This window comes from Mauremys mutica, chromosome 17 (assembly GCF_020497125.1).
Source record: "Mauremys mutica isolate MM-2020 ecotype Southern chromosome 17, ASM2049712v1, whole genome shotgun sequence".
In the NCBI taxonomy this organism is placed as follows: domain Eukaryota; kingdom Metazoa; phylum Chordata; order Testudines; family Geoemydidae; genus Mauremys; species Mauremys mutica.
The window spans coordinates 22,684,575-22,700,568 of NC_059088.1; the positions used below are offsets into that span (position 1 = coordinate 22,684,575).

At 54.4% G+C, this 15,994-nt stretch overlaps 2 protein-coding genes across 9 annotated transcripts in view; one reads left to right on the forward strand and one right to left on the reverse strand.

Moving 5' to 3' along the window:
- CERS2 (ceramide synthase 2) overlaps positions 1 to 8,753 on the forward strand; it is a 52,873-nt gene extending 44,120 nt beyond the window's left edge. For all 4 annotated transcript variants that reach the window (XM_044991606.1, XM_044991605.1, XM_044991607.1 and 1 more), the window contains exons 3-11: positions 865 to 982; positions 2,195 to 2,313; positions 3,063 to 3,120; positions 3,228 to 3,278; positions 3,773 to 3,865; positions 4,472 to 4,600; positions 5,257 to 5,363; positions 5,653 to 5,806; positions 6,866 to 8,753. In XM_044991606.1, coding sequence (XP_044847541.1) covers positions 865 to 982; positions 2,195 to 2,313; positions 3,063 to 3,120; positions 3,228 to 3,278; positions 3,773 to 3,865; positions 4,472 to 4,600; positions 5,257 to 5,363; positions 5,653 to 5,806; positions 6,866 to 6,991 — 955 coding nt within the window. In that variant the 3' untranslated portion in view covers positions 6,992 to 8,753. The remainder of the gene's footprint in view (positions 1 to 864; positions 983 to 2,194; positions 2,314 to 3,062; positions 3,121 to 3,227; positions 3,279 to 3,772; positions 3,866 to 4,471; positions 4,601 to 5,256; positions 5,364 to 5,652; positions 5,807 to 6,865) is intronic.
- Positions 8,516 to 15,994, reverse strand: part of SETDB1 (SET domain bifurcated histone lysine methyltransferase 1) — a 29,845-nt gene continuing 22,366 nt past the window's right edge. For all 5 annotated transcript variants that reach the window (XM_044991599.1, XM_044991600.1, XM_044991601.1 and 2 more), the window contains exons 19-22: positions 15,210 to 15,375; positions 14,310 to 14,521; positions 13,344 to 13,432; positions 8,516 to 12,269 (exon numbers count right to left, since the gene is read on the reverse strand). In XM_044991599.1, the coding sequence (XP_044847534.1) occupies positions 12,152 to 12,269; positions 13,344 to 13,432; positions 14,310 to 14,521; positions 15,210 to 15,375 (585 nt within the window). In that variant the 3' untranslated portion in view covers positions 8,516 to 12,151. The remainder of the gene's footprint in view (positions 12,270 to 13,343; positions 13,433 to 14,309; positions 14,522 to 15,209; positions 15,376 to 15,994) is intronic.

The window sequence follows — 15,994 nt, forward strand, 5'->3', positions numbered from 1 at the left end:
ACTCTGGTTTTTAATCCTTTACTTCCCCTGTACCTATCAATCACCTCCATTCTGGCAGGTCTTCTGATCAAAACACACATTGGTGACTTTAACTCTTTGCTCCAGCTGCTGGAAGTCAGGACTCTGGGGTTGTGTCCCCTGGTCTGGCAGAGGAGTGGGATTAGACACACTGTTCTCACCAACTGTATGATGCAGGAGTTAGTCCAGTCCCTTCTCCATGCCTCAGTTTCTCCATCTGTAAAATGGGAAGGATATTAAGATTCCTCCCGGGCCATCTGTGGGACATAGCTGCACCCCTTTGGCCCAGGTAGGTTTGCTCTGTCATGTGGGTTTGACTTCCACCTAATGGCCACTGCCCAGCAGAATTCTGGTCAGTGACTTTACAGGCAGCTTTGGAGTTCTGATCAGAGGGCTGTCAGGTTGCAGGAGGGAATTGATTGTCCATATGGATTTGTGTTATGGTAGGGCCTACAGGCCGAGCAGTAATGGGTGTGTCTTTGCCAGAAGCTGCACAAATGTAAGGTGACACGGTTCCTGCCTTGAAGAGTTATAACCTAATAATTAGGCGTATTCTGGTAGCCCCACAGTACCAGGTGCTGCACACACTAACTCCTCCTCCTAACTCTTCCATGGCACTTCCCATCAGTAGATCTCAAAGCGCTGTACTCTGGAGAGCGGTGTCCTTCCCCTTGCACAGATGGGGGAAAGCAGCAGCGCTGTCCCTTTCCCAGACTGTGGCCTCATGTTATAACAACGCCGGATTGCCACAAAGGGAAGGGCCTCCATGTTCTAAAGCATTATTCTAACCACGTGTTTTCTGCCTGTGCTCCCCATTCCTCTCTCCACCCTTCACCCCATCCCCAGATATGTGGCAACCCCACTAGCCGGGCTTTTGAACGTCAAGGAGAAGATCCGATTAAAAGCCACCCCAAATCCTGTGCTAGAAAAGTTCTACGCTTCCTCCTCAAAACACCCCAAACAGGTACAGTGTGTGCAACCGGCGGGGGGGAGGGCTGTATTGCCTGCCACAGGCGTGGCGCTGGGATTGCGCCGGGGTGCTGCAGGCGAGGCGTCCTGGGCTGCCCTCTCCCACCCGGAGTCTCTGGGAGCTGATCTGTACGGGGCTAGCCGGGCGCCTGGGGCATTAATGTGATGGTATGAAATGAATCTGGCTGTGTGTGTTGGAAGAAACCAGGAGGCGAGTTGAGGAGCAAGTGGCTGCATTTAGGGCTCAGGGGTGCTTTTGCATGCAGCTTTAGTGATTCAGGGGCTAAAGCACTGGTCTTTCCCCCCGGCGGGGTGGGGGTCCATTCCTGATCATTACAGGTGCTCTGCCTCATCCTCAGGAGGTCGCTGGCCAGAGTGTCAGCCTCTGCCCAGGGGGTTCCCGGAGCTGGCCTAACAGGGAGGAGGTACAAGGCAGGATTGAGGGGCATTGGCACAGCTGCTGGGGCAGAGGGGGAGCCCCGGGCCGGATTAGCAGGGGGGATGCAGGTTGGGATTGCGGAACCTAAGGCTGGGATAGCAGGGGGCTGCCGGGTGGGAGTGTGGGGCACCGGCAGAGCTGGGGGTGTGAGGAGTTGGGATAGCAGGGGGATGGGGGTCAGGAATGAGGGGCCCAGGCAGAGCTCTGTGTGGGGCAAACCCAGAGCTGGGCTGGCCAGGGTGGTACCGGCTGGGGGTGAGGGTCCCCGGCAGAGGATAACAGGCTGGGGATCAGGATTGCAAAGGAGCTGGTACCCTGCACTTGTCTAGTTCAGCCCATGTGCTTTCAGCTTCTCACTCTCTCAGCCCTTGGTCACTGGCTCTGAAGGCTCAAAACAAACCCCTTGCGGCTGCCAGGGCCTGCAGCTCCCAGCCTGTCTCGGGGCCTGGCCACGTGGTAACAAGTGGGCTGGGGCTGCAGCGGGTGTAGACGGACCCGCTCTCGCTAGCTCAGGAGCAGCGAAGCTGCAGCAGCACCGGCTCAGGGCCCCTGGAGAGTTGTTAGATGCCCCCGCCTGGCGCCTTCACTATGGCCAGTACCTGAGCTCATGAGACCAAAGCGAGCTGCCATTGCACAGCACTGATTGCCAGGCAGACACCCTCTGCCTCCCCAGCACAAGTGACTCCTGACCACCCTGTCGTCTGGTCCTGGGGCCCAGCCAGCCCCTGGGTCGCCCTGGTAACCGCCCCCGGGTCTCTCCCCTCCCAGGGCGACATCGAGATGCTCTCCAAGAAGAGCGGCTGCATGGTCCGGCAGGTGGAGCGCTGGTTCCGACGCAGGCGCAACCAGGACAGGCCCAGCTTGCTCAAGAAGTTCCGGGAGGCCAGGTAAGAGCCTGGTGCCGCTTGCCCAGCCATGCAACGGCGACCCTGTTGCCCCCTGGTGTCTGCAGCGCCCCCTGCAGCCGATCTCCCTTTGAACTCAGGACCCCCTTGTGCTCTGTGCTGAGCTGGGCACCGTAGGGCGGACCCGGACTCTCGTCGTAATGCGACCTGGCGGGGGGGTGGTTCTCCAGTGGTGGGAAGGGAGCGTCTGTGGGCTGTGAGCACTGGAATGGTGGCGGAGGGGGCCCTGGGATTCCATTTGGGGTGATCCCCTTAAGCCCATAGTGCCCTGTCACCTCCGTGCGCTGCATCAGAACTGACCGGGCTGAGCAGGCAGGTTTGGTGGTGGTGGGAGTGGAGGAGCCTGTTCCCTCCCCAGCCCAGGCCGGTGCCCGCTGTGAACGCTGCTCCTGAGCCCAGCTGGGCTCCCAGCACGGCTCCAGCTTCAAGGCGAAAGGCAAGAGGGTGACAGGATTGAGGGGACTCTTAAAGCCCAGCGGCTGCAAGGCTCGCTTCCCCCCTGCTTTCTCACGGCATAGGACGAGGCTCCATCCCTACTGGATCACGAGATAGGCACAGAAAGGGTCCCCGGTGACCCAGATGGGCACTTCAACCCTGTGTCCCCTGGGCCGGCTCCCTCTGGAGCTCCCAGCATCCGGGGCGCCCTACCTGCCCTTCCCATGATGTGTTCTCTCTCCTCGACACCCCGCCCCATGCTCCTCTGTTGAGAACCATCTGCTTCCTTTTTCCAGTTGGCGATTCACCTTTTACCTTATTGCTTTCATTGCTGGCATGGCCGTCATAGTGGATGTAAGTAAGATCTGCCGTTTCGACCCCTTCCCGGTCTCTCACCCCGTCCTGGCCAAGGTGCCCTGCTAACCCCGGCCCTGTTTCCCCCCTCCTGCTTTTCCTCACAGAAGCCCTGGTTCTACGACTTGAAGGAGGTGTGGAAAGGGTACCCGATCCAGGTGAGTCCAGCACACACCTGCTGTCGGGTTAGCGCCCGTGGGCAGAGCCGGCTGTTTCTCTCCTTCAGCTCCATGAGCGGAGAGAGTCCTGGCTTGGCTCAGCTTCCACCATAGCTGCCTGGGGAGCCAATGAAACCCTGCTTCATTGGGACGCACGTCCATTGGTGCCCGTGCTCCGAAGTCAGGATGGTTACCTGGCAACTACTCGGTGGTTAACATCTCCTCGGAGGGAGTTCTGAGGAATTGCTAGGATAGTGCAATACGTGGCCTGTGGCCACTTAGGAAATCCAGGGTGATGTCAAGGCTCAGATCCTCCTGCTTCCAAAGCTCAGGTCCCTGCCGCTTAAGCTACAGGAGAATCCCCATTAGTTCTGTGCAGAATCAGGCTTATGGCACACAGCAGTGCCATTCTGATCCCATCCAGCAGAGGGCGCGCGCACATGCTTCAGCAGAGCATTGTTACGATGAGCTCTCTGGTCCCGTTTGCCTTGCAGACCACGCTGCCGTCGCAGTACTGGTACTACATGATCGAGCTGTCGTTCTACTGGTCCCTGCTCTTCAGCATCGCCTCCGACGTGAAGCGCAAGGTAGGCTGTCTCCCGCGTGCCTGGCTGTGCAGGAGGCAGGCGGGCTGGATGGAGATCCATGTGCGTCCCCAGTCCTGGGCTGAATGGGGAAGAGATCTGGTGGCACTGGGCTGGCCCTGCCGCCCCTGCGGGAGTCTGGAGAGAATCCCCTGTGCCCTGATCAGTCCTAGGCCTCCCGGACTTGGGAGGGGAGAGTCTCCTGGGGTCAGAGGGCTTCTGCTTGGGGCTGCCTCCATTAGCTCCATAGGGCGAGCAGTGGCCCCAAACCAGCCCTGGTACTAGGAATGTGGCCCTCCCCCCACTACATGGGTGTAGTTGCTTGGTGATCCCCAGGCAGCCCCTCTCAGCCCCCATTGGGATATCGCAGGGGGGCACATCTGCCTCCCTCCAAGAGGAGGACTGTGTCCAGGGCTGGGGGGGTGAGCAGCTTGGCAGTGCTGGACGAGGAGGGGCTGGTGTGTTTGGGGATGGGGGAGGGGTAGGAAGTTTTTTGGCAGGGCAGGCATGGTGTATCTGGGGCAGGAGGGGCTGGACTGGGGTCTGACCCCTCCTTTTGTTTGTTGGGGGGTTAACCCCTTCCTTTCCCCTCCCTCCTCTTCCTGGCAGGACTTCAAAGAGCAGATCATCCACCACGTGGCCACCATCATCCTGATCAGCTTTTCCTGGTTTGCCAACTACATCCGGGCGGGAACGCTGATCATGGCCCTGCATGACTCTGCCGACTACCTGCTGGAGGTGAGCCGGGGGGGAGAGCAGCATGCAACCCTGCAGCTCTTCCCCATGGCTGATGCACCACACGACCACGATGCCAATGACAGCAGAACCCCTGGCGCCCCCGTGAAGCCAGTGGGACTCTCTCCCCTGGGGTGGGGGGGCTGCCCCACTGAGCCCGGCACAGAACCCAGGAGTCCAGAGACTCATCCCTGGTCTATTTGGACTCTAAGCTCCTTGGGGCAGGAGACAGTGTCTCGCTGTGTGTCTGGGCAGCATCTGGCGCACCGGGACCGTTGGGTGCTGCAGCAATACACCTAATGTGAAATGGATGACTGGGCGTTTCGTCGAGACGTCCGTCATCGGGAGCTGGGGGAGCTCTCAGACGCCAGCCCTACCTGAAAACCAAACCAAGCAGCTGCTCTTAGCATAGCTGCTCTACTTTAGTGCTTAGAGGTTCCAGCTAAGGGCAGGGCCCTGTTGTGCGAGGTGCTGTAGGTACGGAACAAGACCCAGCCCCTTCCCCAAGGAGCTCCCAGTCGAGACTGACAAGGGTGGGAGAGCCCCCGAGACGCAATGACTCGTCCGAGCCTCCCTAGGCCCACGCTCTGCCCCCAGCTCACATCTCCCACACCTCAAAGGCACCGCCGCTTACTGTGGCTTTGGCCTCTCGCCCCCAGTCTGCCAAGATGTTTAACTACGCCGGCTGGAAGAACACCTGCAACAACATCTTCATCGTGTTCGCTGCCATCTTCATCGTCACGCGCCTCATCATCCTGCCCTTCTGGTGAGCAAGCGCCTCAGCCTCTGACCGTGGCCTGCTGCTGCTCTTAGGCCTGAGACAGCATTGCGGGTGGTGGGGCGGGAAAAGCTGGCGGTCGGAGGCTGATCCAGGAGTTTCATGTACGTGGCAGAGCCGGGAATAGGACCCAGAGCTCCTGAGTGCCAGTCTGGCCCTCTGGCCACTAGGCCACGCTGCCAGTTTTGCTTCTGAGCCGTGTGAGCCAGGAGGGTTGCGTAGCTGCCTCACTTTCAGTACAGTGAACGTGTCTGAGGTCTCCTGTGCTCTCCTGTAGGATCATGCACTGCACCGTGGTCTATCCTCTGGACCTGTACCCGCCCTTCTTCGGCTATTACTTCTTCAACTTCATGATGGTGGTGCTGCAGTCGCTGCATATCTTCTGGGCGTATCTCATCATCCGCATGGCCCACAAGTTCATAACTGGAAAGGCAGGTTCACTTTCTCTGGCGGGGAGGGAGGAGGGGGGAGGTTGTTTTTTCTCCTCCAGGTCACCCTTCGCTTACATTGGAACCCAGGGGCCAGGAGGGAAGCGAAGTGAAGCCACCCCTCCGGGGAGGATGGGGAAGTGGAAGAGATCAGCAATTTTTAAGACCGGTCGGGGGGGCGTTTTCTCGTCCTGATTAATGGGGACAAATAACACGATGGGGACAGGGGTGTTTATTGTAGGGTTGCTTGTTTGTTTGTGGTGCAATAGTGCAGAGATTCCTGTCAGAGGAGCAGAGGGGGGTGGCGGGGTGAGCACTGGGGGCTCTATTACCTTTTTGAAGCTAGAGAAAAGCCTTTGGTCCAGCTCTTCAGTCATTCCGGCGCCTATCTCCCACTGAGTCCTATGGGAACTAGGCAGCTAAATCCCTCTGAGGATCTGGGCCTTGGGGCTCTAAGCAGCACCATGATTTGAGGCTCCAGTGGCAGGTCCCAGGGCGTCTGGGGCTGGTAGGGCCATGTGCTTTGTGGTGCTCTAGGAACAGGAGAAGTTTGCTAGGGCAACAGCATGGAGCGGGGAGAGGCAGGGAGAAACCAGAGCTCAGTAGTGAGGTCCTGGAGCATCTCTGGGGAAGGCAAGGCAGTAGGGGATCAGTGGGACCTGTGTGACGCAGGGGTAAATGGGGAGGGGGCTTTTCATGTCACAGGTGTGAGTGCAGCTCCGTTCCAGGCAGGATCTGTTACCATCTAAAGCGCCTGTGTGGCCCCCATGTGGGAGGATTTCACACAATTCCCAGTCAGGTGCCTGGCTCATAAAGCCGCCTGTGCAGATGGCACTAATGGAGGAGGGGCAGGGCTGGGGACGGAATGGGCCTCAGACACTAAGCCCCGCTCATGGTGTCTAAGGGAAACTAAGGCACAGAAGCAAAACGGGTCACGCAGCAAGGCAGTGGCAGTGCTAGGAACAGACCCCAGGAGTCCTGACACCCAGTCCCACTCTGCTCTAGCCCGCTCGCCCCGTTTCACTTTGATTCGTGAAGCCCCTTTCTTTTCAACCCCTCCAGGTGGTGGAAGACGAAAGGAGTGATCGCGAGGAGACCGACAACACGGAGGAGGAGGAAGTGACGAAGAACGGGCCCCTTTCCAACGGGCACCCCGTCCTGAACAACAACCACCGGAAAACCGATTGATTTTAGGCGCACGTGGAGGTGTCGCCAGCTCACCGCCCGGCCCCACCACCACGGGCATCAGCTGAGAAGGCCAAAACGTCAAGAGAACTTCAGCTTCCACCCTGCCACCAACTGTAGTGCCAGGGTCTCCCTCCTGTCCCCTATAAATAGTTACTCTCCCTCTTCTCCTCAGAGCTGATCTAGTGGAAATAGCTGACCCAGCTGGGGGGAGGCTAAAGGAATGGACCCTGGAGTGCCAGCACCAACCCTACACGTGTGCTTAGAATACATCATTTGAGGTCAATTTTCTTTCCTATTGCTGCAGATAGAAATGTGCCAACTTTGTTGGGGGGGGAGAGGTGGTAGCGCCTCGTGCCACCGCCATACAGCAGTGTCCTGTCTCTCTCTATCCTCACCCAGCTGCCTTAAAACCAAACTGGGACGCGAGGATTCCCTTCTCCGAGACTGTCTGGCCCCGTCCCCAAACTCTAGGTGCACAGTGGAAGGCACAGCCAGACTGCTACCGGAGGGAGAGATGGCCAGTGGCTCTCTGTTTTTGTGTGTTACACACACACACATCCACAGAGAAAGCTGGCGCCAGTTCCTTCCCCGTCTGTTTTGTTGGTGAGGTATGGCTTCGTTGCCTCTCGAGTTGCTCTGTTCTCGACTCTCGTGTTTCTGGAAAGGAATCCCCGAGCTGTGTTGCTGGTGGAAATAACGCACAAAAGCAGAACTCTGATGTCCTCCGAGGGCTTGGATTCAATCGCAAAGACTCACTCATTCCCCTTTGGTGGTGGGTTTTTTGGAAATGACTGCAAACCCTCTCCCCAAACTCCTTTCCAGCTGTAGAGGAAACAAGTGTTTCCTGTGCAGGGGGGAGTGGAGTTTATTTTGCTTTCTTGGGTAATAGCAAAGGCACGAAATCAAAGCCTAGGAAGGCCAGAGACCATCCTGTCAATTTCAGCTCTGCAGTTCAGGCCCTCCTGGGCGCCTTGTGCTCCACTGCAGTGAAGGAGTTCAGGGACTAAGATGGACGGGTCTCGTTCTGGCTTTGCTACTTGCCACCGTTAGTGAATGGAGGTCAAAGCTTTGGCGGCTGGCTCCCCAGCATGACCGAGATGTGCCCATTGCACCCAGAAAAGCAAAGGAATACGAGGAGCAGAGTCCCTGACTTGCTCTGGGGAGCAGGAAGGAAGAGCAGCCAGAAGGAATTTGTGCTGTTTACAGCTCACCACCACAGTAACAGACTTGTGGGATCAGGTGACATTTGTTATACCACGGGGGAGGCTGAGTTAAGTAGATGAACGTCTGGGTATTAATGGCTGATTTATTAGACAACACTATTGAGCACTTGCTGGAAGGAAGCTGTGTGGTTTAGACACACTATCTAGTATCTGTTTCGATGGGGATTTAATACACCCCATTGTTTTGCTCTATAAGAATTGGTTCTGATCACCTTTAAGAACGATCTATTCCACTTCCCTTCTAATGTGCTTTTTCCCCCCTCCGCCCAGGCTATGAATGGACAAATGAATTTGCAACTGATTCTTTTTCTATTTATTTTTTTTTTAAAGCTAGGACTAAGTACAAAAAGGAACTGGACCGCAGAGTCTTTCATGTAAAAACAGATTCGGTGGGGGCTGAAATGCTGAAGGCAGTAAAACTTTCCAGGCTAGACAGAGGGGTTGGAGAAAAGGACCATTAACCTAACTTCAGACCAAAATGTTGTTTTTTAAAAGTTAAAATTTATTAAAAGTTAAATAAACTAAAACTTCTGTAAAAACAGGTGTGGTGGTTTCTGTTGGAGTGTCACCCTGTTCCCACCCACCCCCCATCTGAGGGGTTTGGATCACTATGAAACATGTGGGGCAGTTTTCATATCAGCTGTGCTGCTCCTGCCAGACTGGAGCTGGTGCGGTTTTCTCAGGAGCGTCCTCTTGTGGTGCTAACTTGGTCACTACCAGCATCCCAAGGCTAGCAGGGATCGGCTCCCATTTTTAAGGCATCAGAATAAGCAGCCAGATTTTCAAAAGCGCTCACTCAGCATGCTGGGTTTTGAGGTCTCTTGGAAACCTGGGTGAGGCCCACTGGGAGGTGTGGGGAACTTCTGAAAGTCAGGCCTTTATTTAAGAGCCTGAACACTTGAGAGAACCAAGCCCAGAGTGGGGGTGTTGCATGCTTAGAGAGGGGGGGCTGGAACTTTACGTGCTTTCTACTGCCCTATTTTTAAGCACAACTGGCCTCCCACGTCCCAGAAAAGCCACCTGCTGCAGCCCCTCTGAGGCGACACTGCTGAAATACTAGTGTGGCTACGGGCAGCTTGGGAGGAACGAGCCACTGATTTAACGCTGCTATTAATAGCACTTCTCCATTAGCACTACCAGATTCCCATGCAGCCCCTCAAATGGACAGAGACAGCGAGCGGAGGAGCTTTCAGATGTCCTAGGAAAGGTAATTACTGTAAAAGACTTCAAACGCCATGGTCAAACTCTGCCCATTAGCAAGGGTGGCGTTCCTTTTCTCCACACACGTGTAGTAGCTCTCTGCCCAGGAGTGACCCCCTTGCTGGCCCAGGGACCCTCAGTTCCCATGACCCACTGGTTTCTAACTAGAAGGGCCTGCACTGATGCTCTTTGTAGCTCAGGGCTGTGCAGGGTGGGGACGGTCTGGCCCTGAGCTGGCTTGCTGCAGGCTGGAAAAAGGGAGCAACCGGAACAGTTTACTTCCCCTAGCCTGGTTCGGTGAACTCAGCCTGGCCCCTGCCCCTTGCTGCGGTTGGAGAGCTGGTGCCTAGGGATCGCCTCAGGCTCTGGCAGGTGCCATGTGCTGACTGGGTGGTTCTGGCAGATTCGTGGTGACAATGCCCACGCTCCCAAGTGTGTGAAGCTAAACCGGTGCTAGAGGTTTCGGATGGTAAAGGGCATCTCTTTGTAAACAGGTTGAGTTTAATAAGAGACCCCTTACAAGGAAGTCACTCACCCCTTTGGATGGGCAGGGACCTGGACAGGCTACAGCACCTGCAAAAAGAGGCCTAAAAATATGTTTGCTTTAAGGAAAGGAGCAACTTTTAGCTTCGCCCTTTGATCTTGGAAAGCTTAGCCTGGCCCCTGAGAAACCCCACAAGCTAGATGTGCGTGTTTACACGGCAGCGGCCCAAGCTTCCTCCCGCCAGCGTCAGCTGGAGCCTGGCAGTGGGGGTTTGCCCCTCTAGCAGCCCATGCCTCACTCGAATTAGTTACTGTCACTTGGATTTTACCACTTCAGTTTCCATTGCTAGACACCCTTGTTGAAAAGCATTTGAGGAGGAGGCAGCCTCACTAAAACTAAGCCACTCACTGGTTTGTATCTTGGGTGTGTATGTAAATAAATGAAGTGCCCCAGCCAGAAGGCGCTAGGGTTTGTCTGTGATTGTTCACTCTGCTAAAGCCAGGCTGGGTGGAGGGGCTGCAGCAGCCTCTGGAGCTTGTTCACATCCCCAGGAGCTCAAGCTCCTCATGCAAACCTGCAGCTGCACGGTTCTCTGAGCCGCTATTTTTAGATTTTCCATTGTGAGCTCCGTGCCCTGGCATCTCTAGCCCCAGGGAAGGCTGGACATGTACTGCCCTGAGGAGGGCAGGTGTCATGCAAAGCTCTGAGAGGCAATGTGCCTTCACCTGGCAGGCGGAATTGTGTGCTAGAGTCCTGGCACTGCAGAAGACGTTAGTCTGCTATTTGATGGAGCTATAATGTAACCCTAGACCAAGCAAAGCAGCCTCAGCTGTGTAACTAAGCACCAGTCTCCAGAAACTCTGGTTTCAGACCCTTCTTGCTTCCTCGAGCTAGACAAGGTGAGAGAAGTTGGTCCCATAAAATATTACCTCACCTGCCTTGACACACTCATACCCTGCAATCAACATGGCTACTCCAGCTCCAGCAAGTAACCGCGTTGTATCAGCGTTGGTCTAGCTCCCCTGAAGTCAGAGGAGTTCCGGGCCGGAGTTCATCGTGCCTGCTTTGAGTACTGTATAAGCAGGGGTAGGTACAGCCTCCCCTTGCTACAGTTAAGTTTGATCTTACTCCTTCCACATCTGTATCATCTGGGAGCAGCTGTATAGAAGCCTCACGCAGTTGGAGCCATAATGGGCTTTGGCAGTGCCTTAAAGACCTGGGGTTGTTCACTAACCAACAAGTGAGCGTTGTTCCCAGAGTCCAATTCCTAGGCAAATCCCACGTGCTCACTCGTGTTTGCCCACAGCCTGCCTCGCTCTGAATCCTCTCCTGGAAGTGATGCTCTCCCAAAAGCAGACCACAAGCCACTTACACGTTCCTGCTGTACTGCAGGGTGGGGGCACTGATTTGGGGTCAGGTTATTTTTAAGAAATGCATCGATTATTGCTTACAATGGCAGGCAGGGTTGTTTTTTTACAAAAGGACCAAGTCAGAGAAAGTAGGCCAGACATCTCCTTTCTTCTGAACTCCTCAGTATTTTGATTTAACTCCAACCTTGGTTCACTCCCCCAGGGCCTTACCAGCATGTTCAGTGATACCCCAGGGAAATCCCAATACGGTTCCTGGATTGGCTGATCTACCCGTCTCTCTGAAATGCTTCCCTTTGTTGAAATAGTGATAATAAGAGGGCACCAATTCTAATTGTAGTTGCCTAGTTTTTTGGGGATGGGGGATTCGACATGGCAGACTTGGGTGCAACAGAGGCTGGCTGGAGGATGGCGAAGCAGGGGACCCTTCTGTACTGCCTGCCTCATGTGTTTCATGCTTGAATTGAGCTGTCACTAGGACAGGTACTAAGTCGAGGAGCTAGCTGAGTGCCTGAGCAGTGAGTCAGTCGCTCGCTGGGAACATTACTGTCCGTCTCAGCCCTACGCACAGAGCCAAGCTACCCTGGGTTCACCTGATAGTGTTGTGGTCTGTGTACCTGTGGGCATATTTTCAAGTGAACGGGGCAGCTCCCAGTTACGTAACCAGCTTTGTAACAGCTAAAATTACAAATAATCAGGGTGTAATTAGAAACCGCTCGAGATGAAATACAGTATGTCACCCTCACAGACAAAGGGTTGTGCAGGGAGGGGAGGGACAATGCCTGGGGTTGAGAATCAACCTTTTTCTGGCTCAGAATAACGAGCCCTGGGGAATCCAGGGCCAGAAGCCCATTTCCTTCGTGAGGCGGGCACCGGCGTGGTCAGGTCAGAGCAGCCTGCCTCGGCATTCGATAGCACCACAGCAGCACAGGAGCTCCTTCCCCTCCACGCTGCCCACCTCGTAGTTATAATCCCAGGTCAGCTCAGTCCCGGCTCGGATCCTCCTGAGAAGGAAGGGAGGCACGTGCGTTACTGAGCTAGCAGAAGCAGTTGCTGGCCTTGCGGCTGGGAGATTAGGGGAGCTCCCAAGGAAGTGGTGTATCTCTGCCAGCAGACACAGGCAAAGCTTATGTTTGCTCATCAGCGAGATCCGTGCCTTGGCAGCGCCACCAGCCTCGACGGAAGATAAGCAGTTCACAAGCTTTGCACGGAAGCAGCCTATGTGACAAAAGAGGTGGGTGGGGAGAGGGCGGCGTAGCCAGCGGCTAGGGACCGAGATGGTTTCCCTGCTACTGCCAGAGTGCCACAGTGGTGCTGCATTTGCTCTTTTTGGGAAGACTCCGGAAAGCCACAGAAAGTGAAGGCTGGTCCAGTACATTTTGTTATAGGATGCTGAGGCAGGACGGTTTAGTGGTTAGACCCAGCCTGCGACCCAAGAGACCTGGTGCAATTCCCTGTTCTGCCACAGACAGACATTTTGGGCCTCAGTCCTCATCTGTACAAGGGACATAAAAGCCCTGTTCTACCTCCTTAAAGAGCTGAGGTGCACATGTGCTACAGTAATGGAGGCCACAAAAGTACTTGAGAGATTAAGCTTCACAACCTGTGAAAGGTGCAATTTCGCCAACGATTAACTGGCCGCACTTTCCCCTGCCCAAGAGCTGAGAACTTGCAGCTCCCAGTTACTTTGGCAAGAGCTGGTGCGGCAGGCCCTGGGGGAGACTTTCAAAAGGCACAAATGGGAGGTGGGGCTCTGCTCTCACAGACTTTCAAAGGCAGCTGGGTGCCTAAACTGCACCTTGTGTCTTTGAAAGTCTCTCCACGAATCACTTGCCAAAGCTCATAATAAGCCAGGGACTGAGCTAGGAAGAGAACCCAGAAGCCCTGACTCCCCAAGCCCAGGGCTAGTCACAAGACACATTAGAATCCTTGTGGCATAAGCAAGTAGTGAAACTTCAGGAGGTTTAAAACTTCAAGGCCTCTTCAGAACCATCAGGAACTAAAAAGCACCCAGTGTCTCCAGCAGGAGTCCTACCGCCAACAAAACTTCTCAGCCTGGGCAGCATCAGATCACTTACTTGCTAGCGAAGAAGGCAACCCAGGGGAAACGGAGATCATGCGTGTCCACAAAGACATTCTGCACGAACAGGTTGGGGCTGCAGCTATGCTGTAAAGGGACAAGAGAAGCCAGTTTGTGACCAGGCACTTGTGGCAGGCAGGGAACAAGCAGACTGTGGGCTGCAGTGGTTTTAAACAGGTAGCTCGCTAATTAAGCCACTGAATCAGATTTAAGCCCATTGAAATAGGGGTTACGATTGTCTTTCCACACACACTACATGGAATAAGTCCCAAGATTTAACAGAAAGTGATATTGACTCAAAGGAATGGCCTTTGTATCACGTTCTGGCTTGTAATGTATAGAGAGCCCGTAGTGTTTGTATTTCACACTTAGCATCCCACCGTCAAACCTTGCATTTCCACCCCCCACCCTATATCAAGAGCAAATACGCTCGGTTGTGGAGCAGCTTCTTTGACAGGTTTCACTTCCTTGCTAAGCCGGGCTGGAGTCGAGCACAGAGCGACAAACAACAGGATCCCGTACAAACCTAAAGCAGGTTAAAGCCTCAGGTTAACGTCCACCTTTAAATCATAGAAATACAGGGCTGGGCGGGACCCGGAGAAGTCAAGTCCAGCCCCCTGCACTGGGACAGCTCAGTAACGGACGTCTGAAGCGACACTGAACTCAGGTCAGTTCCAAGTAGGTGCTGACTGAACAGCCCCCAGAACTGGCAGTCACGGGTCTCCAGGACGAGTAAACCCCCCAGGACAAGGCTGAAATTCGCACTTCGGCAAAGGGGGAAGTTGCACTTGAGGCTAGATTTGGACTCACAAGGAGACCTAAGAGAAGTGAAACTCCTGTGCAACGTTTGCGCAAATCAAACAGAAGCCGAGAACCAGACAGCACGGCTGCTGCTCCTAGAGGGGACACGCACATCACCCTCTGCAGCACTGCCCGGGAGAGCGCGCAAGAACAGGAAACTCACATTGAGGTAACGGCCGAGGTTCCCTTCGAGTTTGGCATCAATGATATAGCAGGACTCTTCGCCGTCGTAAAACTGGCGGGTGTTTTTGCGCACTAGCGTGTTCTCCCCCTTGTCAGCTGATGCCATGTTGGTCGACTTTATGGCAATCCCGTGAGTCGATTTGAGGGCAAAACCCCGTGTGGACTTCACTGCCACTTGCCTTTTAACGGGGCCTGCCAAAACAGAGAGACAATCACCGCGTGGTTTCCTCTCACTTCCTTAAAGGGGTCTACGGCAGTGACGTTACTGTGGGTAGCCGGTGGGCTGAAATCAGTTCAACTCAACCAGCGCTGCCTGCTCAACCAGCGCTGCCCTGTTTCTGCCAGGACTCATGGACCATTCAGGATTCAGCTTCTAGAGCTGGGACAAAATCCTGCATCCCCTCTGAAGCTGGGCCCCAGGAGTCCTGGGCTCCCCACTCAATGCCAGTCCGTGCCCAGAAATCCACAGGAAAACGAATCGCTCTTTCTTCAGAATCTCAGGCCTAAAGGTTTCCAGACTGAGGAGTAATTTTGGGTGCCCATTGTGAGGTATCTTAAGAGGGGCCTGATTTTCAGGAAGGGCCGAGCACCCATCTGAAGTCAGGTCCCTTTCAAGTGTCTCAAGTTGGGCACCCAAAACCAGTCACTCTGAGAAACTTGAGGCCTCGATCAGAATTTAGTCTGCAGTCGGCTGCACTGGGACCAGTGTAATATGCAGATACGGTTATTCTGCCCAGGGCACTAGAGACACATTTAGCATCACGTTATCAACACCTCCTGTGGCTTCTGAACACAGTTTCTCCTCCTGCATCTGCCCTCTGTACAGAGCTCCCTGTTCAATCCCATTACTCCTTAGCAAAATGCCGCTGGCTGCACCTACCTAGACCAGAAGAGGAATTCTTTTTATCGTCGATGTCCTCCTCCTCTGAGCCAGAGGAAATAGTCTGGATGTCATCACTATCATTCGTGTTGCCCTGCGCTTGTCCTGCCGCCGGCTGGCCATTCTCGCCCTCGCTGTCCGTGCTACTTGACAGCGTCAGCACATCCTGTAAACATGCACGTAGACCAGCGGCTCAGAGGGGTTGCAATGCAGGCCAAAAGCATCTTTTTACCTTCTCCAGAATGCTGCTAAAGCCTCTGAGTATGAACTCTCCTTCCTCCAAGGAGCGGAGGTTAAATACTGTGCCTTTCAGCAACCATCAAAGCCCTTTCATTCATTAAAACTTCCAATACCCCGGGGACGTCATTTTAAATACACACATGGAAAAGGCAGGAACAGAACCCAGGAACCCTGATGAACAGGCCTAGAGACTTCAGAAAAATGTCTATAGCACCTTTTGGCTTGAAGACCATTTGGACAGGAAGGATTTTAGCCACCCAAACATGCAGCTAACAGCGCAAAGCAGCACTACAGTCCACAGTTTATTAAATGGGAAAAGAATAATGGTCAGGTTGAAACTGCAGGGGGAAATCTGAGAGGCTGGTTAGTAACTCCAAGGTGGGATTTGACCAGAACACTGGGAGATAACACCCCATGCCTTGCTGAGTGAAAGAAGTTCTTTAATGACCACTAATGGTCAGAACTTTGCTTTAATCAACTTTTACAATAGCTGCCTTTATGTTCTGCAACTAGGGGTCAATGACGCAGAAAGTGTTTTGATTAAA